This window comes from Agelaius tricolor, unplaced genomic scaffold (assembly GCF_023055355.1).
Source record: "Agelaius tricolor isolate 1412-34295 unplaced genomic scaffold, bAgeTri1.0.p SCAF_5, whole genome shotgun sequence".
Lineage (NCBI taxonomy): Eukaryota > Metazoa > Chordata > Aves > Passeriformes > Icteridae > Agelaius > Agelaius tricolor.
Window position 1 is genome coordinate 36,123,013 of NW_027269265.1, and position 25,576 is coordinate 36,148,588.

General features: G+C 40.4%; 1 protein-coding gene across 7 annotated transcripts in view; it reads right to left on the reverse strand.

The window, feature by feature from the left end:
- The window catches only part of MIDEAS (mitotic deacetylase associated SANT domain protein), a 53,503-nt gene that overhangs the window by 12,349 nt on the left and 15,578 nt on the right, over nucleotides 1-25,576 (reverse strand). For 2 of the 7 annotated variants that reach the window (XM_071427259.1, XM_071427262.1), the window contains exons 2-6: nucleotides 14,981-15,086; nucleotides 10,226-11,915; nucleotides 5,837-6,160; nucleotides 4,528-4,873; nucleotides 4,046-4,112 (exon numbers count right to left, since the gene is read on the reverse strand). In XM_071427259.1, coding sequence (XP_071283360.1) covers nucleotides 4,046-4,112; nucleotides 4,528-4,873; nucleotides 5,837-6,160; nucleotides 10,226-11,680 — 2,192 coding nt within the window. In that variant the 5' untranslated portion in view covers nucleotides 11,681-11,915; nucleotides 14,981-15,086. Of the gene's footprint in view, nucleotides 1-4,045; nucleotides 4,113-4,527; nucleotides 4,874-5,836; nucleotides 6,161-10,225; nucleotides 11,916-12,485; nucleotides 12,656-14,980; nucleotides 15,087-25,228; nucleotides 25,372-25,576 lie in introns of those variants that run through there. The other 5 variants (XM_071427257.1, XM_071427260.1, XM_071427258.1 and 2 more) reach the window with 4 other exon arrangements.

Here is a 25,576-nt window from a genome sequence, read left to right on the forward strand (position 1 = left end):
TTGAGAGGTTTTACATCCAGTTTCCATTTTTTTTTATCTTCCATTTTTTTTTTAATCAGCATAGGTTGAAACTGTATTTAAATTAGCATCCCCTAATAGCTGCTCAAAGAACAGTTATTGGCTTCTAATAATCATCACTTTTGGAGAGGCTCTCATATAGGGTCCTCTTATGGCAAGCTTGTTCCTCAGGCATAAGACAGGTAAGCCTGTTTTAGTATTAACATTTTGTCAGCCAACAACTGAACCAGAGTCTCCAAATGTCCTTTTCAACCTAAACACTGCCATCTGGTCCTTCCCATTCAAAGCAGGATCAAAATTGAGTCCTTTATGACCTTGACACAAGCTGGTGTCTTCCAGGTACTCCTTCTAACAACTGAAACCAAAACTATAAAACAATGAAACCTGTATTGCTCATTTTGTACCAAACCCAAACCCTATCCTTCCAGCAGCAATCTCATACTTTTACATCTGAATTAGCAGACAGACTTTTCACTACCTGCAACCCACAGAGCACTACATTTGCTTTAAGTCAAGTGACCATCCACAGAGATTCTACTCTGTATTAGCAAGTGTGATTTTGTGCAGAGAGGTGGGTAAGAACCCCAAGTGAAAGACTGTTTTACTGTGTACTTAATGTGAACATACTCCTCATTCAGATGTCAGTCAACCACACTGGTAGCTCTTGACATAGTAAAGCATAGAGAAAGAAAGCTCTTTTTTGGAGAGAGCAGATCAGGCAGTGCCCAGAAGATGATAAAATTCTGGAGTTGCTTCACTAGAAAAAAGTGAAACTCCCTGCACCCAGGACAAGGTTTGCTATAATTCTCAAGTCTTGGCTTGGTGCCCCACACCTAGCACAATTACCAGAGAAAGAGCATAATATAGTCCAATAAGGAATAATAACAAAAACTTCTGAGAAATCCCAACCTCCAGACTTTTCTCGTCCTCTGAAATGACACACACGTCTATTATGAAAAGAAGTTTGGAAAAGGAGTGAGGAAGCCTCGAAACAACACATAACCTGTACAAAAATCCAGAGATACCAGCAAGTGTTTCAATATGGTGTTTTGAAGTCCTAAGAGACTGTATTGTCAAACAGAAGGAAATGGGTATGGAAGGAGAAGAAGCAAATACCTTAGTCCCTTTTCCACCCAATTCCTCATTTTGGTATTGTCATGAAACACTTTCATCATAAGATGTCATGTGTTGGAAAAGCCCATGTTCAAAAAAATTACTGACTTCTAACACACATAAAAAGATATTTTGCGAACTGTTTTTTTTTTGCATCTATAGCAGATCCAGATGTCGTTAAGGGGAACAGCTCATGTGTAAACAAAGCAATGCAGAAGTTAACTACCCTATACAGTTGCTCCAACTTCATCACCCACTCAGCAGTAGCTCTCCTTTCAGAGCACACTGAGATCGACTGCAGATTAATGTTCATGTGAAGTCTTCTACTCATTGTGATTAGTCTTGCTTACTGTTATGGCATGCAGTTTCACAGAGGAGGAAAGGCTTATGGATTATAATCTGCCCTTGAAGAAAAGACTGCTCAAAACTGCCATGTGGAAACAGATAAAAAGGCGTTTTTGCAGTAAAGACTGCACTGGGAAATTTGGGAGAGGCTGTGTCTCAGGACACAGACTCCTCTGACCTCACTTCTGAGAAAGAAAGAGACAACTGGAAGATCTGGAGGGAAAGAATGTGGGCCTTCTTGAAAGTTTCTTCTCATTTTGAAACTGAACTTGGAATATGACATCTCTGGGCTAGAAAAAACGAAAAATTTCATCTCGTACCTGCAATGCCCAAATAAAATCAGAATTCTACTGCAAGAGTTGACATGGGTAGCCTAAATTTGGTCTGCTCTGAGCAGGGGCTTGGACCAGATAACCTCCAGAGATCCATTCAAGTTGTATTATTCTTCTGTTCCTCTACTGATGAAGTCTAGACTTCAATACATAAAGAGCTCTTGCCTGAAAGCACCAGTGGTGCTCCTGGGATGCCATGGGAGCTGAGTATGACAACATCCAGAACTGAGGCTGTGAACTGGGAAGGCAGTTCACAGTGATACACCACAGGTATATTTAAGGCTGCCTACTTCAGCAGCGACCCCAAGACTTTGGTGCAACTGAACTACAAAACCAGCAGGACACAAGGATCTGTGACAACAGCTGCCTATCGTACCATTTCACAAAGAATTAAGCTTCATTATCACACTTCCTATTTCAAATCACTGCAATTAAATAACCTTTTAAGAAGCACTAACAGAAGGCTTGGCAAGGAATTAAGACTACTATACTGGGTAATCACAAGTTAGAGTCAACTTCTGACAAGACTACAAAGCCAATTAAACATTTTTTTCTTCTAAAAAAGTGCTTCCTGCCACATTTTCTTTAAGGAAGACATGTCTACATAACTGACCATCCCAGTGCTGCCAAACACGAAATGACACCAGGTTAATAATTTGCTGTCATTAAAAGTTAAAAGCAATTTACCTCCATAAGCATCTGCTCAGCAAGACTTAAAATGACAGTTAGACAAACTGTCTATCTGCACATAACTCCCTTTTGGCAAAAGTAAATGAACTTGCACTACTAAGATACCATGGTTTGAAATTAATGGCAACATTAATTTGAAAATATGAAAATTGTCACATACAACTAAAATCACAACCAGCTTTATGTCAATAACTTCAGCAATTTAAGCCAACAGACGCAAGACAACTGCACCACAGAGAGGTCAAAGATTGAGACCTGAGAGGGACACAAAAAATATCTGTTCAAGAAGTTCCCCTGGATTAATGTTAAATGAACCAACAGGAAAAAGATTAATTAGGACACTTCCAAAATAAATTTATACAACAATAAATGTGCTTATTTCAATGAATGGGCTTGGTCTAGAGGAGGTTTGCAAAGGTTACAAGAAAAATCTACATTCATTCACAATTGCAACATTTGCTCAGGACAGGCTGCTGTGACAAGTGCAGAAAACCTGACCTTCAAACAAGAAGGCAGAATGGGAAAAGGGCGAGGAAAAAAATTTTCAGCAAATGCACCAGTCTATTTTTAAGATACAAACCATTTTGGATAAAAGCAAAAGAAGGATTGTATTTACCTGGGGAAGTTTTGAGTCAAATATCTCAAATGTTATGGGATATGCTGCAGAGTTTGAGCAGAGATTCCTGACTGCACAGTCATATGCAGAGCCATGTGGGTGTTTTTATGCCATATGGGTGCTTCCAAGCCATGCATCTCCATGATTAGATTTTGCAGGAATTAATTAATTAGGTATAGTAATGAACTGGAACTACACTACCTTGCTGTAGTTCTGCAATACTCAGCTTGAATTGATAACACTCCCAGAGCACTGGCAAAGGCTGTGCAGAGATATTTGCAGCTCTGCTCAGGTTTAGCAGGACTGACACCAAGCCTAAGCTCACAATTCCAGCTTCAACATCTCCAGACTCTGTTCCCTACTGCTGCCATGTCCCCAGCACACAGCCAGCTAAAGACCAACCAGGCTGATTAGCTCAGGGCACACAGCCCATATGCCACTGGCTGTAGCGTTTTCAGGCTGAGCTTGCCCAGGGGAGAGCAGAGTGTTCACAGCTGTGCTGCAGCTACAACACACCTGCAACCAGACCAGTCCATGGGAGAGTTAACCCCAGTTTTCCAAGGACATTCTGTCCTTCCTCTAAAGGAACATCATCTTCCCACCCTAAAACAAGCACACAGCATACAAAGAAGTGCTTGTATAGAACAACACAGGACAGATTCCCCTTTAGGTAACTAACAGTAATTCAGCCCAGACACAGGTGAGCATCAATAGAAAGCTGTTAATGTCACCAGAATTACATTTACCCAACCAAACAATATTTATCATATGGTGCAATTTTTAATCAAGACAACTTGTATTTTGAACCACCAATAAGAATAGTTTTAATGCTTCTAAGAGATACATCAGTCACACAGGGAGCAGCTTGAAAGTTTAGGAGGAAGCAAGGAAGCACTTTTACTAAGAGACTCTGAATCTGCTGCCTACTTACGGTTCAATGCTGACCGGGGTGGCTTCCCCCACTACTGTAAGAATCGGAGGGGTAACTTCTGAACTATCTGCAACAAGAAGGAAGAACTGCTCAGCTTCACATCTGAGATTTACTTATCACACAGCTTGCAAATCTAATCAGAGCTGTCCATCTCTGAAAAAAGGTACCCCCAGGCTAAATAAAGGAGTTTCAGATGACCAGAGCCTTCCTCCCCTCAGCTCAAGATAGTGACCTGGGAGAGGAACTGACTTTTCATTCCTAAGAACGTCAGCAGGGGGTGTTGCAGGTTGCTTGTGAACCCATCCTAACATCCGTGCCCAGATGGAGCAACACTGCATTTCCTGTATTCTGGCTTCCCAAACTATCAGGAAGGAGCTCCAGTTTCACACAAACACATCTCCTAAGGGCATCATGTTCCTCCCAATGCTCCACAGTTCCCAATCATAAATTACACAAGAACGGAAGGTTAAAATGCAACTTACTTGATCTAAGCAGAGTTCTGTGACCACTTTTGGGCGTCACTGGGGGTGCAACCGAATGACCGCTTGAAGAGAGGATAGCGTTAAAATACAGCCCAGATCCTTCTCTCACTGGACTAAGGATTGGGGGAGGAGTGTAAGGAGGTAGCTCAAAGTTCCTATCTGAAGGATGGTCTGCCAGACGGACAGGTGACCGTAAGTGGCTCTGATATGGAGTAATGTTGGAATAAACAGGTGGCGCAATAAAGGTGCCAGCTTTAGGTGGTATGAACAGGGGCTCGGGTCTTGGCCGCTGCTTTGGTTTTCGGGCAAAGCCCTCTGCTTCATCCTTTGGAACAGCATCTTCATGCTATTAGAAAAAGAAATTGCATTGTTAATTTAATTTAAAATCTCAAGTTGCTTGAAAAATGTCAGTGAGATGACAACATTTTTTCATGGCAGCTTAAAATCTGGATAGAACAGTTGGAGGATGTCTCAACAATTAGCAGAAGGGGAAAGTGAGAGGAAGAACACAGGGAATGGACACAGGAACCATTAGGTAGCAGCGCTAGCCCATGTGATTATGAAGTTATATTTTACAAGAACTTCATGTCCATCTGGTCCAACTTCATGGTAGTTTTAAAAGACAATAAAAAAGCACAGCAGAATCCTGGTACAGATACACCACAACCCTGATACAGATACGCAGTGACACTGAATAGTGGTAAGAGAACAGAAGACAATATAACAGTATTTTATTAGATGGTCAAGCATTTAAATACAGAGAAACCTCCCCAGATGCCTGCCATTCCTGTGATATCTGAACATTCTGTTGTACTTCTGGATAGAGGAGAAGGGAAATAAAAATATCAACCCACCCACTCATCACTACCATGCTGCAGGGGAACAATCAAGTACTGACCTTCAGAACTCAGTAAAAGTTTCCATTGCATGAGAATAAATCTTCACTTTGGATTTTATTCACATTGAGAGATATGTGCACTACTTAGAATTTATTTGTATTAATGTATGTATGAAGAAAGCACTTTTGACACAGACAGACAACTATTCTAGTCTTACTGTCCAGCTGGCTTTATTCACTGTTTAATGAATTTAGTGAGGCGCTGCCTGGCTTTACTAGCATTAGCTGTAGGTCATGAAAAGCCAGCAATGCCCAAATACATGGCAACACTATGATAAAATCCCCAGACTATGTACATTCCAAGTTCAAGCCTTGAGATCAGACTACTTTAATAGATAAGTTCATGGTTAAAAACTGTGTGATTAAATCGAACAGATGTGCCTCATCTTTGGTTTCTTAGTGCATCCATACCTGACTTGAGGTCTCCATGTTAGTATTACGATTAGACCGCCTCCGAGTGACTATCACAGAAGGCTTCCGTTCACAAGGAGCTCGATCGTTTGTTTGGCCTTTCTGGAGCTTTCCATCCTCAGACTTTTCCTTTTCAAGGCTCTGCAAGTCAATTTTTCTCACTGGCACAGACACAGGAATGATAAGAGGCACAAGGCTGTTATCCTCCCGGGCTTTTTTGGGAGCTGGTGAAGAACTGGCGAATTCCACAACACTCTTTGAAGCTCCAGTAGGTCCTGGAGCTGTTACTAGCACACTCTTCTTCTCCTCTGAATTATCCAGCTCCTGAGAAGAAAAATAGATTCCTAAAAATTCTGTATTACTTATGTAATAAATGAGATACCATCTCACTTTCAGTGTATATCAAGTTTCTCGAAGCAATTTGCAAGCTGAAATTGATTTGGAAGTGTTACTGGAGGTTAAAAGAATATTTCGCAGTGTTACTAAAATTTCATAGAATTACTTGAAGATTGCCTGTAGTCTCAACTGCTAGAACACTTATATAGGTCATTTATAAGAATTGTTCCACTACCTATGTTTTAACAGTTTGTTTTCTATATGAATTTGTGTCCTGCTTTATAACTTTCGACAACAGCTCTTCAGTTTTAGTAACTATCAAAAGCTGCAGGTTATTAATTTCAAATATTGTATTTCTGCTCCAGGGAAGACTGAACTGTGATACTATCTTAATTAAATCTCTCACACACAAAAAACCTAAACCCAGAGCTAGTTTTTGCTTCATTTTTTTTCTGATTCTGGAAAACATTAAGCCTTCAAAATAAGCCAGATAACAAGATTGAGCACATAAAATCTACTATATCAAGAAGATCCAGAACTGCCTCCTTTCAAGGAGGCAGTTATTAGAGTTGGACTAAGTTGCACAGAAAGGTTTATTCCTGACTCTGCAGTTTACAAGTCTGACTGCTTCTTCACAGACACTGCAAATGCACACCTCTACCACACAGTGTTGGAACACACACTTGTAAAGTCACAAGTGGCATCCACTGTCCCAGAATAAGCCTCAGGAGAAATTAATGAGGTCTGAGGACCTGCCTTCACTTCAGGTTGGTGACAGGCTGTACTTTCCCATAAAACTACCAATTTTGGGTTTGGAGGGCATTCATCATATTCATCATGCTGACAGATATCACTGGAGTCCACTGACTCTACATACAAAGGGGTTCCTGTAAATTTTTGTAGCTTTCCTCCACCACTTTCTGAGTACAGCAACACATAATGACAATGTGAATGGGTGAAAAAGCACCAATTCTGACCAATCTAAAAATCTCAGGTACTTCCTGGGTGCTACACAGACCTCTGTAGGTCAAGAAACCTGAACTAATTTGCTGACTACAACAAGGAAATTATGGCAGCTCAAAAGTGCCATAGTCACCCAAAAGTGTCACTTTTCTCTGGCTTTATGATTGGTTTACCATGCTCCTTTTATTTTCAAAACTGGGGGCAATCAGCAAAGGACTCCTCCTCAGAGATGGGAGTGCTGACCCCTCCAAGACAAAACAAGAACAGGAGACCTGAATAGTAGCACAGATAGAAAAAAAACACCAGTAGGACTTAATATAAATAGTTAAGACATCCTTAAAGATGTTCTGGTCCACACTGCAGCTTTTCTGATCACAAAAGTTCACACATACCTAATGTTTACAAGAGGCATGACTAATTTTGGAATTAAGCCTTTTGCTTCAGATCTCTAAACAGTTTCTCAGCTGTTTGATTATTCTCAGAGGTAAGCAGAAAGGATGGGACCTGCTAGGGGATTTTTGGCTACCTCAGAATCCCTGTTGCAGAATTTGGGGCAGGAGGGCTGCTGGATAACTTCAGCAAGTGCAACATATGGCACTTTCATTTAGACTCTTGCATAAATACTGAGGTATGAACTAATCATCTAGAGTTCTCCAGGAAATCCACAGAAACCCATCAGACATCCTGGCATCAATCCTCTCTATCCCTCAAGCTGTTTCTAAAAATCTTAGAATTCACAGAAAAACCCAACTACAACAGCTGGAAGAACTGTTCCAAGGCCACATCTGTGATCTGATTAGAAACCACACCAGCCTTTTAAAAACACCTGCCCACATAGTGCTTTCTGCTATCATTCTGCATCATCTGCATCAAGGAGAGGCAGCTTCTGTCTGCAGTCAAACCAAAGCTTGTCCATGAAAGAGACGAGACCAGAACTACAATTCTGCAAACAAAACTTTTTTCTTCCTTTTGTTTGTAGCAGCTGGTGCCCTGCCCTGTGCCAGGGGAAAGCAGCTAGGTAAGCAAAACATGTCTTCCTTCCATAAAGGAATATTTAAATTCAGACACCCTTGTAGAAAACCATTAAGGTTTGAGAAAAGTTTTCTGTACTTATAGAATTCAACAAGTCACACTGAAACAATTAAGGAGTTAAGAATTTACTGCAGCCTGTAGGCAGCAACAAGCTTGCATCACCTGAAAAAAAGACAGCCACAGGCCTGTTCCAAAGCATCAGTCATGATACTGCATGTAGACAGATATTGCTGTCCAGAATATTATTTTTGCATAAGGTACACATACCTAGACTGGGATGTTCAAAAAACTGGTTCAAATTATGAATGATATCTTCTTCAATCAATAATTTAACTCTATGGCCTTCTACACACTCTTCAGATAATCTATGCAGAGAAGGCTTCTAGGTTGTTTTTAACAGAAAGACACTCATAAGAGAAGCAGCCCACTCTCATTCAGCAAACATATTTTCTTTTTCTCCCTCACACAATATTCAACACCTTAAAGATGTAAAATCCATCAGACCTCTGGTAAGAATTTTATCATCTTTCAAAACCTCATCCTGAAAACCTGAAGAGATCTAAACATAAAGAGTTCTTCTGCTAGTGCCATTATGCTTGCATAACTGCAAAGAACAAAAGAGCATCTGTCAAAACACTTCTCTGGTCTTTACATTATGAATCAGACTGCAAGCAGACGTGCCTTCAAACAGCCAATTTCTTGCTTCATCTCTCAGGGCCCTTTCCTAAATGCTCTATTTGCTTCTTCTTGACACTCTGTTAGTCATCCAAGTGCAATGTGAATTGCAGGCCTTTTGCAATATAATCACACAATGGCTGGCAAAGTAAGAGCAAATACACCATGCTACTACAAACTACCAGTTCTTTATCAAATCTGCTGGTTCAACTGGAGTTAGAGCAAAAAGGATTGAAGACAACATCAGCCAAGTCAAGTCACTGTTTGGTTTCTGCTCTCCAAGAGATGGAGTAGGCTATGGATATTCAGCTCATTGTTTATTAGTTTAGTTCTTTCACTCAAACAGCACATTCCCCTAAGGAAGAGATGGGAAAAAACAGTGAGAGACAGACTAGGATAAAAAGGATGATGAAACGGACAATAAAATGCCTTTCCCTTTGTTATGTGAGTGGATAGCAACTCAGATATCAAAAGTGTAGGTAAAAACAGCTCATGTAATGTATATTTCATCAGCCTTTGGGAAGAGAACTTCCAAGGAAAAGTGTGCCTCCTAAGAAGCACTCAATAAAAGATTAGGCAAACCACAACTGTAAGAAAAACATTCAAAAACAATCCCTCCAAAAACCCCCACTCAACTCCAAAAATCCCATCACTTGTCTCCCAATAGGCTAGTTAATTTTGAACTCTGTCATCATGCCAAATGGAATATATACTGTTTAGTTTAGACTGATGGGATATCAAAAGGTTAGGAGTAGTGAACTACCAAATCAGTCAGCACTAAATTTCTTCCTCATTAAGTCCTACAGGAGGTCTACAGGCCCTCAGGTCATTCTTAGAAATGGGATGCTGCATGAGACAGGCCTGGTATTTCTCCTTCATGTAAGTGAAGCTTTCTTAGACTTTTAATATTTGAGAAATATTGAACATGTAAATTGCATTATGTAATTTTTAGATAGCACATTTTAGAAACACTTCAACTGCTGAAACTGAAAAACTGGCAGGTAAGCCTAAGTCTTTTAACAGAAAAGAAAGAGAATGTTAAATTGGTAAAAAGACAACAAGTAAGCTGCTTATACCTGCCTCTCAAAATTCCTCATCACCTTGAGACCTAAGCTGAAAACTTCCATATTTTCATGTCATGGGCTAAAATAACGTTTGGTGTTAGTGAAATAAAACTGTCCCTTAGTGGTTTCACTATACTACATCTCTGTTCTCCCACATCTATGAATTACAGTAGCTGAACTTACATGCCTCCACACCAGAGCTGCCCTCATTGCACACTTCCAAGATACCATCCTATCCTGCATACGTACATGACTTCCCTTCCTTTCAGCCCTATTTTGTCGTGTAAAACATGCTATATGGTTAGGGTCTATATCTTACCTTTACATTCTGAAGAGAAGCCAGCTCAACAGCTTTTTGGGCCAAAGTCAGCAAATTGGCTTCTTGAGAAACACGTCGCCTCCGTCGGGTACTCTGGATTACACCACCTCTGGCACTCTGAAAATCATTAGTTCTCTGACTGTTTTCTTCAGGTGCTGCTGCCTGCTTCTCCTCATCTCTACCATTCTGGGCTGCAGCTTGCCTGTCTGTTTCCATCTGGCACTGCTCACTATTCACCAGGACATCCTTCTGCCCCAGATCCAATCTTTTGGGGTGCAAATAGCTACTTTTACTGTGGCCCAGCGACTCAGGTGTTTGCTGTATCGGGACCTCTTGCTGATGTGTTTGCCAGTGGTGCAGAAATAAATTGCTAGGTTGTTCTTCTGCCTGCTTAGAAGTCAACACTTCTCCTGCAGATGTCAGCAGGCCACCTTCTTTGGAGAGTCTCCGTGACCTTCTTGGAAAGGGAATCTGCGTCTGAGGTAGCACAGTCTGTTGGTTCTGCTCTGTTAATGCCTTGAATAGCTCCTGGTTCCTCTCTGCTTGCTGAAATTGGTGTGGCATCATGTGATGCTGAGGTGCTGCAGCTGCCACATGAGGCTGTGCTATAGAAGTCGTTTGCTGCAGACCGAAGGCTTGTGTGGCAGCCTGTTGCTGCTGCTGCTGAGGATAGAAATTTTCAAAGAGCTGTAGCTGGGGAAGAGCTTGCTGTTTTTGTTGTGCAGTAAATGCTGGACTGGAAGAAGTTGGGGCTTCTTGAAAGACATGTAACAGCTCAGGAAGACCCTGCTTTTGGCCTTGGTGACCAAATGCAAGTTGGAAAGGCTGCAATGGCAGAGTTTGATTCTGCTGCTGCTGTTTCTGCATTTGATGAAAAGAATTCATTTGAGCTTGCTGTCTAACCAGGGCTTGCTGTTCCAGCTGAGCCTTTTGGGACATCATCTGCTGGACAGCATCTCCATACAAATCCAGCTGTGACACAAACACTCCTTTCTCTTGATTTCTTTTAAGGGCTTCTGGGTGGCCATAGAAGCCTGGGGCACCAGCATTGGAGTGGGGTCCTTTTGGGTTGCCCCCAAAAACCATACTGTGGTTCCACATTGAAGGTGGAGACTGCCAGTGGCTGTCACCCCTTTCTGGTAACCGGTTTCCCATTAGTGAATTCTGCCATTTGACAGCTGTTACTGACTGGGGCATCATCACTGACTCTCCCCTATCTTGATTGTAAACAGAGTTCATCAAAGCAACGTTGTTGGGTGCATTTGTTAATCCTCCTGGATGAGAAATCTCCATAGTTTGGGAGACTGGTATATTCCCTCCGTGACCATAGTACTGTCCCTCCTTAAGCTGCTGCTGTGGCTCCTTTGACGGCACTGCTATGTCCTGCTCGTTAAAATAGGCAACTCGTTTCCCAGCTCGTTTGCTTGAAGACTTTTGCTGAGCCTGAAGATTCATGGTTCAGTCTGTTCTCCCAGCCACACACACAGTATTTATAATCCACCCATCCCTGAGGTTGGGGGAGGAAAGGCACAGCAGTCTTTCTTTTCCATTCAGCTTCAGTAATAAAGGGCAGGAAAGAAGTCCAGATGAAAGTGCATTCACTTCCTTTTTCTTTGTGTGCTTCTCCCACTTCTTTTCACTCTTATAGTTTGTGGTTCAGAGGTCAGTAGGGTCCACTTAGTTACAGGTCCTGAAATAGAGAAGCAATTGCAATGAATCATCAACAGACATAACTGGCCTATGAATGCTCATGTGATAAGCAACAATGTGTATGTCTGTCCCATTTCCCATGGAAATGAAGACCAGGATAACAGACGGAAGAAACAACAGATCTGACCTGCTCGAAGAATGCAAAACAAAACAACTTTGTTTTACAAAATAGGTATCACACTGTACTTGCATGATGCAACTCGCTACTGCACACAGAATTCTGACTAATCACTTAAGTTCACCCTGAAAGTTTTACTTTTACTCTTTACTACATCTGATCTGGCCAATTACTTCCACATCTTTCTGTAGCCAGAATAATCTGATTTTAATCTTAACTCAAAACCACAAAACAAAAACCCCTCATGGCTTGCCAAAAGGCCACATTTCCCAAAGACCTTTAAAAGCCACATATGTACATGAAGACTGCAGCCAAACATGCAACAAGATGCTCAATTCAGTATTCTGAAGGAAAATGGTCAGGCAACAGCCCATCAGTCACACACACACACCACCAATGATTACAGATGCCTTCCAGTCAACATCTGCCCACCCAGCATCCAAGCCCTAGGATCCCATCCTAGGGCCATGGCCTGCTCAACCTGTGGCTCTCTCAGAAGTTTTCTTCAGCTGAAAGAAACTGCTCCCGCTCAGGTCACACTCACTGAAAGGTAGTTCAGGAAGCTGCTCTTGTAACAGCTGCTTGCAGACATCAGCAAATATCTGTTAGTGAAAAGCTACAAATGTAATAGAAGAAAGCCCTTCCAGAACAGACATTCTACAACAATTCTACCCTCCTAACCCCTTTCTCCATGAAGAAAAGCTATCCACAAACTCTAAGAGGCTAGCTTGCAGGATTAAGGTCTAATGTGTGAACACATACACTAGTATTCCTATTTGGACACCTAAAACCTTTTTAGATATTTAGTTTTAAATTCAATTATATTATCAGATTAGCACTACTAACATTCTAGTGTAAGTCTCTATTCCTATCCTTTTCAGCGTGCATTCTGTTCCACTTTAAATCCCACAGCCAATACATTCCAGGAAAATTACAGCAAATTGTAAAAAAACTATTCTTATTACACTCCTTCTGTTACATAATCAAGTTTCTCTTGAGTGGAGCAGGTAAGACTAACACACACATTCCCTCCAATGAAACCTGCAATCTATTTATTCTGCTTTCTAAAACGAAAAATAATAAACCAAAATGATACAGCACACTGCAGTCCTGTAACCTGAGCTTCCTCAGACGGTACAGGTTTTAACACTGAGGTGGGGTTGGGAACATGACGAGGAGGAAAGGACAAAGAGTTTTAATTAACTTACGCAACTTCCACCTCAGAGGCCAAGCTTGGCTTCAGTGCCACTGGAACCATGGGACTGTGTTTCAGAGCGCAGTGACTCACTTCCTCAGGCTGTTACATAGCTGCTCCCCCACACTGCCTCCCCTTCGCCTTTGGCTACAAACCATGGACCTCTGCCACCCCGCATCACAGAGCCAGGGCATTCCTCCCTCCTCTAAGCACAACATCTCAGCTCATTTCCCAAGACTATCACAACAGGATGAAAATAACTCTAGGAGAAATTATGTGAAATGGAAAATTCTCTCTAAACTGCAACTAGTACACGAATGATGATTTCATAAAGTAAGCTTTTCTTACTTCAAAATTTCACTAGGAGAGGAAAAAACATCTTACAGCAGGAAACTGAATCCCTGGTAGCAAAAATGTAGAGGTGGATAAGCTGCTATACGCCTCTCAGAAACCTTAATGCTATCCTCTCTCCTTGCTTTCTGCAGTACTGCAAATGTATCAGAGATAACAGCTAAACTTCAACACCTGAGGTAATACTACTAAGAGTGATTTCTGTCAGTCTTACTTTGTGAAATCGTCACAAACTATTTTTATCTCCAAACTAGGCAACATTTTCCTTCCACAGATGCTTTTGCAATGCTCAGTCACATCATTCTGATAAAAAGAATGCAAGGTCTTCTGTATATTAGAAGACATTACCAGTAGATCAAGTTTTAACCTGACAGCTTTCTGAAATTCTGCTCTAGACTTTTTACAGTGTGAAGAAAAAGACAACAATAATTGTCAAAAAGACAGCATTCAACTTTCAACTTGAAGGATCCTTGTTATCAACCAAAAAAAGAAAGAAAGAGTCCAGCTGATGCTGTTCTTAATAGCTGTGGCTGGGACTTGCAGCTACCACACAGAAAAGTGCCCAGGAGACCTTCAGAAACAGAACTCTCACATTAGTAAAAAGCATTGCATTAGCACAACTTTCCAAGCTTACACTTGTGTGGACTTTGGTTCTGCTTTTTCTATTACTAGGTAAGAAGACACCAGCATCACAAGGTCTAACTCGGACCAGTTTAGAACTGCAACAATCTGGCAAAGAGATCTAACAAAACTATTAAGACACAAAGTATAAAAAGGAGTAAGTTCAGAGATAACCTAAATGAGGAAAAGGAATATGTACAATTGAAGTTGTTATTCAGCACAAAACCCAGGAAAAGAGATTCAAGGTAATTTGAACAAAACATGTTTACTGAACATCCCAGTTCTCCCAGTTACATGCAAAAATAACAACATAAGAGATCACCAAGATAAAGGAGGATTTGGTGCATTTGGTATTTGATGGTAAAAGAAAGTATCACAAAATCTGCATTTTAGAAGTTCTTTCTATATAGAAAATCTACAGAAAATTATCTTCTATGTCATCCTAATAATAACAGCTCATCGTTTAAGCTGCAGTGATAAATGTTCAAGTTGCAGCATGACTATGCTTCAGGAAAGCTCATGCTTGGCAGCTTCACGGCATGAGCACTGTTGGCTGACTAAACAGGCTTCCCTCCCTGAGGTTGGGGGAATGAGCTCACACAATCATCATCCCAGCCAATTACCAGCTTTGGGGTTTTTCTGCTTTGTTTTGTTTTACTTGAATTTCAGCACAAGAGTCAACCTGCAGTAGCACAGGAAAATGGCAACATGCTTCCAGGCTTAAGTGCTTTGGAGCAGTACACCCAAGACCATTTCTTACCTCTGAATAAAGCACAGAGCCAGTTCCAATACTCTAATTCCCAGAAGATACTGTGTCTTGCCTCCAAATATACAGAAGTGTTATGATACTTAGCATTGCTTTTACACTGCACAGAGAAAAAGCAGAACCTAGCATCAGTATATTTTGTTTTAATAACTCTAAGATTTGGCATGCAACATCATCAGTTATGTTCACTTCCAGGAGCTTCTGAAATTCAAGAACTCCTCCTGAACTTTCTCCAGATGAATACAAATTGTACATCATCTCCTTTAATACTGTAATTATTTTCGTATTTCTAAGGGATTTTTGATATTTTAAGGCTTTCTCTTCCACACCTAAAAAGAATGACAAATTAGATATACATATCTCATGGGCACATATGCAGTATTTTCTGGAAGGAAAAATACCTAAGGAAAGTAATTCATGGCACCTTACTGAGAAAAGTTAGAGTTAGCATTTTTAGCTAAAAACTTCTCTAGCGTATCTGCACTAATGCATTAAATAAAATCATAAATACATATAAAACACCACATGAGCTAAATTTATGCAAAGAATGCTGAAGGACTTCCTGAAGTATACAACAGGACTATGGAGTCTCTTCCTTCATGCAGGATTCTGTTCTGAAATGATGAAGTCCTTTCAAAGGTGTTATCAGAAGGGTGCAGGGCACAGACACTCAGAGCCACTCACTAGGCAGTTACCAGCCAGACCAACCATCAGCAGATTTTACCCAATTCAAAGCAGAATTATTGAGACATCCCTACCCAGTGCAGCTGTCTTGCCACAGTTTATTATTAGCCTAGAGAGAGCCTGATATAAAACCTTAACTAAAGTTAAAAGATTATTTGATTTAGGGAACAAATAAAAAACGCTCAATGGTAACCATTTAATGTAAAATATCTCTATCTCTCTTCAAAACTTGTTGCCTGTACAACTGGCAACTGTTGCCTGTATAACTGGTAACTATCCACCATTATTCTGTTTCTATAAATATTCTCTTAACTAAGCATATGTGTATTTGTACAGTTTCACATATCAAGTTCATGACCTCACACATTGTAGTAATCTTGAACTTTACTCTTCAGCTCATTTTTTGAGGGCTGTGCTGTCCTGTGCTTTGTTCAGTCCATTTGCTACATCAGCTATATTTGGCACGATAAGCCAGTCTAAATTGTGCACATTTCTCATTCTCCTTTGAGAACATTTGCAAGCATTTCTTTCTGACAGAATGCTCCAGAAATGACTCAGGAAACTCAGATTTCTCCTCAAACTTCAGCAAAATGAAGGATGCTGAGAATACTAACAAGTTGTAGTTGCAGTTGTAGACCATCTTTTAGTCCACCATCTTAGCTTTAAAATTCCTCTCTTTTAGGGTTTTATTCATGTGAAATAACGTGTTCCTCTGTTCTAGCTAATGTACATTCTCAGCCTTAATTGCAACAATGCTGTCACTGTTCCTTACAGGAAATCTGTCCGATTAGGGCGATGACAATCATTTCTCACTAAGTCCTCCTGCTGCCAGCAAGTGAAATTATGGTTCTCCCCAGTAAGCAGCTCAATCACTTTCAACCAGGATGATGGACAGATTCCAAGAACAATCTTACATTTAAGACAAATGCAGCAAGTTACCCTGTGTCCTTCTGAGACAGAACAATCAAACCTTCCTTCTCCAATTTGCTCATTATGGTAAAATCCCACATTTATGAAACACATAAAGAATTATAATACATATTTTAATAATAACAGAGGAAACAACTCACTTCTAAGATCACACAACAAGCAAGGTCAAAAATCAAGCAATATAATACAATAGCTACCAGTTCTCCTTCAAACCTGAAGGAAAACCTGGGTTTAATTAAATCTACCTGTGAAAGATGGAAAGTGGGTATGCTATTCACACATGTGCAGAAAGGGCAAAAACGCTTAAATTCCTTCAGTGCAATAGAAGGTCAGAGGAGGCTCAATGGGGTAGATTTTGTTTCTGGCTTTTGTGGTTTGCATTTTTGAAAATGACTGGAGAGTTACAGGTCATCACAAACTTGTTCCAGCCAGCAGAAATCTGCCTCTGTGAAACCACTAGCACCATTTGCAAAAGTCTTGAGTGAGAACAGACAAAAGGCTGAAAGCATGGGTCAGCTTTTGTGTTTGTAGAAGACTTGCAAAGCTTATTGCATATAACCTATGCTTACTCTGCTGTATATGGAAACAGCTTCAATCCCTCCTTCCAAAGCCTCTCCCGCACCCTCACTTTGTCACATTTTCTTCCAGACAGATACCTACATCAAAATTCCTGCAGATTGTTTTCAACCTCCCACTCACCACCTTCAGACACCTTGAACAGGAAGGATAACAGCACAGCACAGAAAATAAACCATGTTTGTAAATTCTATGCAGTTAAGCACAGCAATCTATGTTCTGAAGAAAGCAGGGGAAAACTCAAAGCAACTACAAAACACAATATGGTGCAAGAAAGCAAAATACATAAATACAAAGATGATGGTTTTATGTTTCTGTCACTTTATCACCTATGGTATGGCATTTTCCAGACATCCTGAATGTCTGTCTCTATAGCAAAAGGTGTGTTTTCCAGGAGTGTGGAACCAACTGAGCAGTCCTGCAGTTTAAAAGAAGCCCACTATAAAACAATGTAATTAGGTATCAATCATCTCCCCTAACACCTCCAAGTATGAAACTAATCCAGAGAATTTATCAGGTCAAAGTCCTAGAATCAACAGAGCCTATGAAATGGGGAAGGCTTACTTGTTGTGTAACACAGCATAGCAAAAAAAGGAGTCCTACAGCAGGCCTGTAATAAAGACAAAGAGATGAAAGGAAAGCTGCTTCACAGGCAGACAACAAAAGGGAAAACACAGCATCCAGGAAGTTTGGCAACTTCCACTGATTCCTGAAGGTGCCTGCCTGAGGCTAGCAAACACATGCCTAAATAGTAGTATGTATATGACCTGCCCAAATTTTCATGTGATTGGCCCATTTCTATTGCAGAGCAAGACTGATGCTATGACTGACTACAGGGGCACCTCTGCCCTGAGGACACGCTTAAAATTACTGTGCTGCCACTTTCACTTTCCCATTTTCGGAGGATGGGAGTTAATAAAGCTTTATTAAACCACTGTACTAACCAGAGATTCAAAAATGAAACCCATCAGCTCTGTGAGGTGAAACATGTGAGAAAGCAGCCATGCTGAGAAGGACCACGTGCCAGCAAAATCAGGTCACTTGTACTGGACAACCCCATACCCCAAATTACTGCTCCAATCTAAACCATTCCTGACATTCAGCACCACCAGAGGTTAATTATCCACAGCGAGCAAAATAACACAAAATGTAGAACTACCATATTGTCTGGGAAAAATATACACATACCCAAATGGACATACATGAACTACACTTCACAAAGTAATCAATCCAAGGAGAAACACAAACCCTACTTCAAGAAAAAGTTTTGGTTTATGGTAAAGGAGGTAATAAATGTGAAACAGTGAAAATGCAATCCTTTAAACATTATTTAATTAGATACCCTTCTGTTCCAATGGTCTTCAAATTCACCAAAGCATGCACTCTGATTCTATCTGGACCTACTTTTGACATCCATGGATGTGATTTTATTTATCCACATCACCACAATTTTTCCACACTCAATCTAAACACACAGATCCATCCTAGTATGGAGGATGTTACAGAGAAGGATTTTGGTGTTTTGAATTACAGGGTTTGAAGCACCTCAGATACACCTCAAAGGGAAGTTTTCAGGTAACAGTTCTATAAGGGGAAAGTCATACACTGTTGCTGAACACTTAAAAATAACCTAATTTTTGGGGTTGTCTTCCTCAGTTCAAGCTGTAAACCTGGTTACAAGTTTATTGGAGGTTTCCTTTTCAAAACACACCCAGAATTTTCCACATAATTTTGTTCTAATGGATGAGGAAGAGACAAAAGTTGCTAAAAAGAAAATGCCCATCAAGTGCTGATTAGTCTTATCCTTATAACAAGCCAGACAAAACCTGGCTAACACAAACAGCTCCACCAGAAGAAAATCAGTATGGATGAGGTAGGAAAACTACTAAAAAGACAGACTAAAATTTTAAAACTTAATAGATAATAAAACAAACAACAAAAGGGAAAAAAAGGCCACAACCAGATTTTTTTAAAGGAACTGACAATGTTGCTTCTACCAGCTATTGAAAGGATATGTAAGATCTTCACTTATTTTCAACCAAAACTTTGAGTGCTGTTTCCAAAATAACCGAAATTTCATGCAAACCTCATCATATGAAAACAAATTATTCATGATTTGCAGCAGACTAGTCTTTTGTCATGTACCACGAAGGAGGCAGCTCCACAATCCAGACTCTTGTAAACACAAACACAGTAAAGCCCATCTTTACAAATGCTTTGCAACACAGACCAGGCTTATCCTTTAATAAAATACATACATGGTACATTTCTTATATTGGTTAATGTTTATAAACTGTACTGAAGTTAGGAATAATTGTTATTATAATCTGTCATGATGACAAACCCTGATCTGAAGAGGTTTGGGCAATCTTAGAGAGCAGAATGAGCACAGTAATTAGGGAGTATGAAATGCTGCTTTCAGGCTTTGTAAAGTTACAGGAACATCATTCCTTCCCACTGGAAATGGGTTAACAGTTCTAATTGGAAGCCCTTAGACAGTTATTTTAAGCTTTTTGTTTGGAGCTGTCTGGGAAGGCAGTTGCTAGCAACAGAGGCTAACATGCAGGAATCACAGCAGGCTCCAAAGTCAGAATGGCAAAGAGCAAGCCAAAAGCTTTTCCCTGCCCTCGCATTCTCATGCCTGACAGGACCACAACACATCCTTCACTCCAAATGCCTCTCCTGCCACAAACACACCAGCTGCAGAACTGCATGCATATCCCAGAGACAGACCAAATCTCTCTGCACTTTAGCCCTGAGAAGAAAACACAACTGAATGCACTGAGCTGCAACAAGAAAGACTGCTACAGGTTCAGTTGTTCCCATCTCAACCTCTTCAGCACTCCAGCAAAAAAAAAAACAGGCTTGCACAGACATCCAGTGTACAGAACAAAAAAGTCCGAGTGTTTTACAGATTCCTTTCAGGCTCTGCAAGGGGTAATGGGCTACAAGTAAGGGAAGAGAATGGTGAAAGTTCATAGAGACAGTGATACTTTCCATTCCCAGAGATTTCTTCATGAGAAATATAAAGGTACTCAATTCCTCAGCCTGAGCCCCTAGCAGAGACATTCTTAAGACCGTCAAGCAGGCATCATCACTCACCCAAGTCTGGCTGGACAGTAGCTGAGACTACAAATACAGGAAGAACCCTGGGATCTGGGATCAGCATCCAACTCTGCTACAGACATGCACCTTAAGCAAGCCACTTCAAATTGTTTCATAAAATAATACTTGAAACCAAAACCGTTGATATTAATGGAGTATTTTGAGGTCATAAAAGTTGTATTATCTTTAACAACAGCCACTAACTGCCTAGATGGAGAGTCTTCCACAAAGGGCTTAGAAGTCTAATTTCAGACATGATGCAATCAGGTTAGTGTTAAACAAAGAAGAGGGAGTAGGACAAAAAGTGAAGGAAAAAAGTCACACAATAACATAGTTCTCTTTTGTCATATGCCTGCCTCTATCTCACTTGACCCAGAAATATCTTTGTTTATCAGCAGTTACCTAAGCTGAAGCAGTGTTGACCTTGGCTTGCCCACATCCACACACTTGCAGCAAACAGATGACAGTATTGACTGAGCACAGTCTTTTACAGCACTGACAGGGCTTCAGTTCAAATTTCTAAAATTACATCTTTTAGGAATTCCTGTTGACTATAAAAGGGTCTCTTTATTGTGCTGGTCTGTTACAAGGGACAGTAAGCTCTTGGCCATGACTGGGGCTGTCAGGCATTACAGCAATGCAGCTAAGCAAATGCACACCAGTACTGGGAGTAGGAACACTGAAAGATGTGGGCAAGCAGGATCATCACACAGTGGAAAACAGTAAGGTTTTAAGACTCCAGGGGCTTAGAGCAGTCTGATTTCTTAACCTTTAATTAAAAAATCAAAGCACTCTCCAGGTTTCTGGATTCAGAGCTCCCTGCCAGTTACCTGACAGACACCTGCTCAATGTCCTCCTTTTAGCCACAGGGATTTCAGTGGAGGAAGGAAAGAGCAGATGGCTGCCACCAATAGTGGATCAAATACAAAGCGCTTCCATTTCTGTAGTGGCTTATTTGTATCCTTACTAGCATTATAAAAGCACTTCCACTAAGGGGCATAAGTGACATCAGCCTCATATGGGCTCAGAGCAAAGTCAGAAATTTCCTAAAGATTCAGCTCAACAAAGCTACCTGAAACCAAACAAGCCACTCATTCTGTACTTTATAACTAGAAAGAAAATAAGTTATTTGATAACAGCATGAGGAAAAATGTTCTCTATCAAGAATCCTTACAAAGCTATTTTAAACTGAGCAAAAGACTCAGCTGTTAGTAAAACAAAGTTGAGGTCGCTATGATTAAGTTCAATACTATGAGAAAAACTAAAGTTTATGCATTAATCCTCCTGGAGATGGAATTCTATGCGTTTTAAGGAGATCAGAAGTATCCTGCACTTGCACAGTTTACTCTGCGTGTCCTCGAATATAAATATATTTTAATTGAAGCCATAACATTTTGATTCAATAATCCCACATTACACTTTGAACAGCTGTATTTGCTAAAGATACAGGCTATGAAATTGCTATCAACAGGAACAATAAGTCCTTGCAAATTGTGAAAAAAACCCCTCAGGATACAAATAATTGGAAGATCAGACTTACTAAAAAAACTGTTAAGATCATCTGCACTAAACACTTGACCACCTACAAAAGAAATGACTAAGCATGAAGGAAAAAAAATTCCTTATATTTTATAGTTTTCACTTCAGAATGAAGGGCTAATGAACTAATCATGTCTTCAGGCATATGGATTCCATTAACCTGATTGTCTCACACCAAAGAAACTCTGAGACTGATGCTCCTTTACAATCCATAATGCATCTAGTCATCCAGTTTTATGCCAGTTTGGATGGGGCTCTGAGCAACCTGGACCAGAGCAAAGTGTTCCAGCCTTTGCCGGGGGGTGGAATGAGATGATCTTTAAGGTCCCTTCCAAAGCAAACTATTCTGATTTTGTGATAATGGATTCTAAAGTATTTTTTCACACCAGGTATATGGCACTCTCTCATTTCAAGCAGGTTAATTCAAGTGGTCCAGCTTACGTCCCACAGCATCTGATGACATCACTATTTTCAACACATCTCCAAACAATAAGAATGAACATCCAATCTCTCATCAGCAGGCTGTGAGACAACTGTGTAACAAATGTTACACAGTTCTTCCCCATTTGGAAATCCACCAAGGCAGAAAAACATTCTACCAGTTATTATACCACAGACAAATTTCTCCTACAGAAAGTAGTTGAAGGAACTTGTCCATGAACAAACTTCATGTTAGTGGAATACTTACCATTTACATAATACTTGGCAATAGTTAAAGCAATATATCAACACCAATTCATTCAACTTCACAACATGTGTCACTTGCAACATGCTGTATTGCTACCAGGTACACAAAGAGAGACAAAGCAGTCTGTTTTTCACTAAAAAGCAAAAAGGCAGCCAAGATGAGGTTATTCTTCTGTATTTCTTTTATCTCAATTTTGTCTACAGACTGCATTTGCAAGATTTTAGGTAAAGCATCTTCATTTGAACAGTTATACCGAATTCAGAAACTACTATAGAACACTACTTTTTAAGTATGCTGTAGAACTCTCCCCATCCAGAGGTAAATTTTAAAGCAATTTATATAAAAGTCACAAAGTCCTCTAAAGCACATGAAATTTCACTTGTAGACATTAAAGGCTCTAACACTAAAATATACATGTCAGTGTCATAGTAGCGATCTCTGATACTCCACAGATGCAATGTTCCATAATGCCTTCACACTCTCCTCAAGCTCTGCCTGGAACTGCAGCCTAAGGGGAAGGGCTCTTCCACTTGGATGATCTGTGGTGGCTGGGGTTTTAGGCTTCCTTTTTTTTAAAAGAAAATGACAACACTGGGCAGGTGTACTGCTCTTATTGTCCATGGCTTCATTCCCGGTGCTACAGTAAAGAAACCAAATTACAGCATTTTCTACTTTACATAGCTGCATGGCCTCATATTCACAGTATAACAGCATTAAAGAATGCATAAAGAGTACACTCTTAATGCACTTACTCTGGCAATGTCTCTTTAAGGGACTGAATTACTATTATTCCCTTTTTATTGAAGACAGCTAAGTCTGGGAGAAGGAGATTTTAAAATTACTTGCCTGAAGAGGTCTAGGACAAATGAGATAACCTAACTCGGTCTCAGGTTAGTGCCTATCCTTTCAATCATATTTAGTCTCTTACTCAGTTTGAAATCCCATCCTAAGGTTGGCTAAAGTGCACATGAAACCTTTCCAAAACATTTCTTCCTATTTCAGCCCGCCCACGAGACCGTATGCCATGCATATTAATAAACTCAAGATAAGCATACAGCAGTCAATGCAGGTTTATTGTGGATCTAAAAATACCATGCTAGCTTTTACTAGAGTTGTCATCTGTAAGACTTATGTCTAGCTAGCCTTGGCTAGCCTTGGCTGTGGTGGTGTCCAGGGGACACAGAGAAATTCAGGATACTAGGCAGACCTATTCAGGTGCAATCATGACGTTGTTACTAACTTTGCCTAGGAATTAGATAAAAATGCTGAAGAATCTCATCCAATTCCTTCACTGCACGCAATTACAAAATCATATGAACAAAGAAGGGAAGGTATTTATTTATACCTATTAGTTGATTAACACTGATACAAGCTTTCATATGTTTACATCAGATGCTTATGAGCATTTATGCTTATGAGCACCATTAGCACAATTTGGAATCAGAGAATCAAAAAAGGGGCTCTAAAAGCCTGTAAGAGTGTTTTTAGCAAGTACCATGACGTGTATATTCCTCCCATCTTCACAATCACATTCCCAACCACCACTCCAAGAAAAAAGAATTTTTGTTCTTTCCCCACAACTGCAACATCTGAGATGCCACAAATAAGAAACAGCTTTCAGGCCCACAGGGACTGGATGAATTGGAACTGCATGTGATGCCTTGAGAGGCTACCTAGAACAGAGGCTAGATAGTGTTAAAGGATAGGTATTTATTCAAAAGATATCACATGCGTTCAGAGCTCACTCATGCAGGGACAAGCTTCTGCATCTTCCACTCCTTGAACCCTCTGACTGAATGTTCTGTTTCACCTGGACAAGAGCAACCTGTACTGATTTTTAGTAGGAGGACAGCACACTTCACAGCAGCTGGGCTACAGGAACAAGGGTCCTTTCAGCAGACTGCGGAAAGAGCTCTGCCACTGCTCCCACTGCCCCTTCTGAGGGCCCCAGAAGTCAGGGAGCACCATGGTCCTTGGCTACTGTTTTAACCTGCAGCAGCAAATGTCAGATTTCTGTCTTTCTGTCATTGAAGAGGTGAGAGGGGGAAGGGATGGTCAGAACAATCACACATTTGGTTGTGAAATATAGTCAGGTTTCACAGAAAAAAAATAAAATAGGACCCAGAATTTTTAAAATGCAAACAGTATGGATGAAATTGGCAGTGTCATTTTTCCCTTTACATAAAAAGATATGTACTTGTCACAGCTATTTACAGGGGAGAAAAACAAACAAGAAACAGCAACAGAACTAAGCTTTGAGAGCTATGCATGAGGAATGCTGTCACAGTATTACTTAAAAAAAAAAAAAGGGCAAGTACTGATTTGCACACAATTGATGACATTCACCTATTACAGTAGGTTAAATAGTTAAGTCAATGCTCTTCCGAAGTCTTGTACCACTTGTACTTGTGGTTTTGTTCTCTCTGTCTTACTGAAAATCTTGAACATTGCACAAAAATTTCCCTTGCAGACAGAACCTGACAAATCAGTCACAAAAGTACTGTCAGAGCCACAAAAACTAACAAAAAAGCAGAAGGAAATTCACACTCGTTGCTATCTGTACTTTAGACCATGAGGAAAAAGTTTAAATAAAAGAATGGCTTTTACACATATACAGATCCTGCAGGTAGCAGGCTAAGTTTGTATTACTGCAGACTTTTCTAAACTCAGTGGCTCTGCTTAAGCAAGGTTTCCACACCCTTCAGCTGTCTTCAACTCACTTTCTGCAAGACTTGTGACCCTGGTGCTGGCACAAAGTTTCACAGTAGCACCAGTGCAGAGACAGGGATTATTTCCCCAGCAGTATTTTCAGAGGCCCAGGGCTGAGGAATTCACGCTTCCAACTGAGGTCAGGCACGATGGTTGGTTTCCATTCAGTTTCATTTGTGTTGCAACACACAAGAAGCTAAAAAGTGAGAAAAGAGTGAGATGACAAAAAAACTAGCAGAAAGAAGAAAATCTCCTCAAACCACAAGTGTATCAGTCCCTCCAGATGCCTTTCCTCTTGCTCCTACATATCCAGTGGATTTTGTCCATTTTCTAGAATATGATGCCTTCCAGGTTAACAT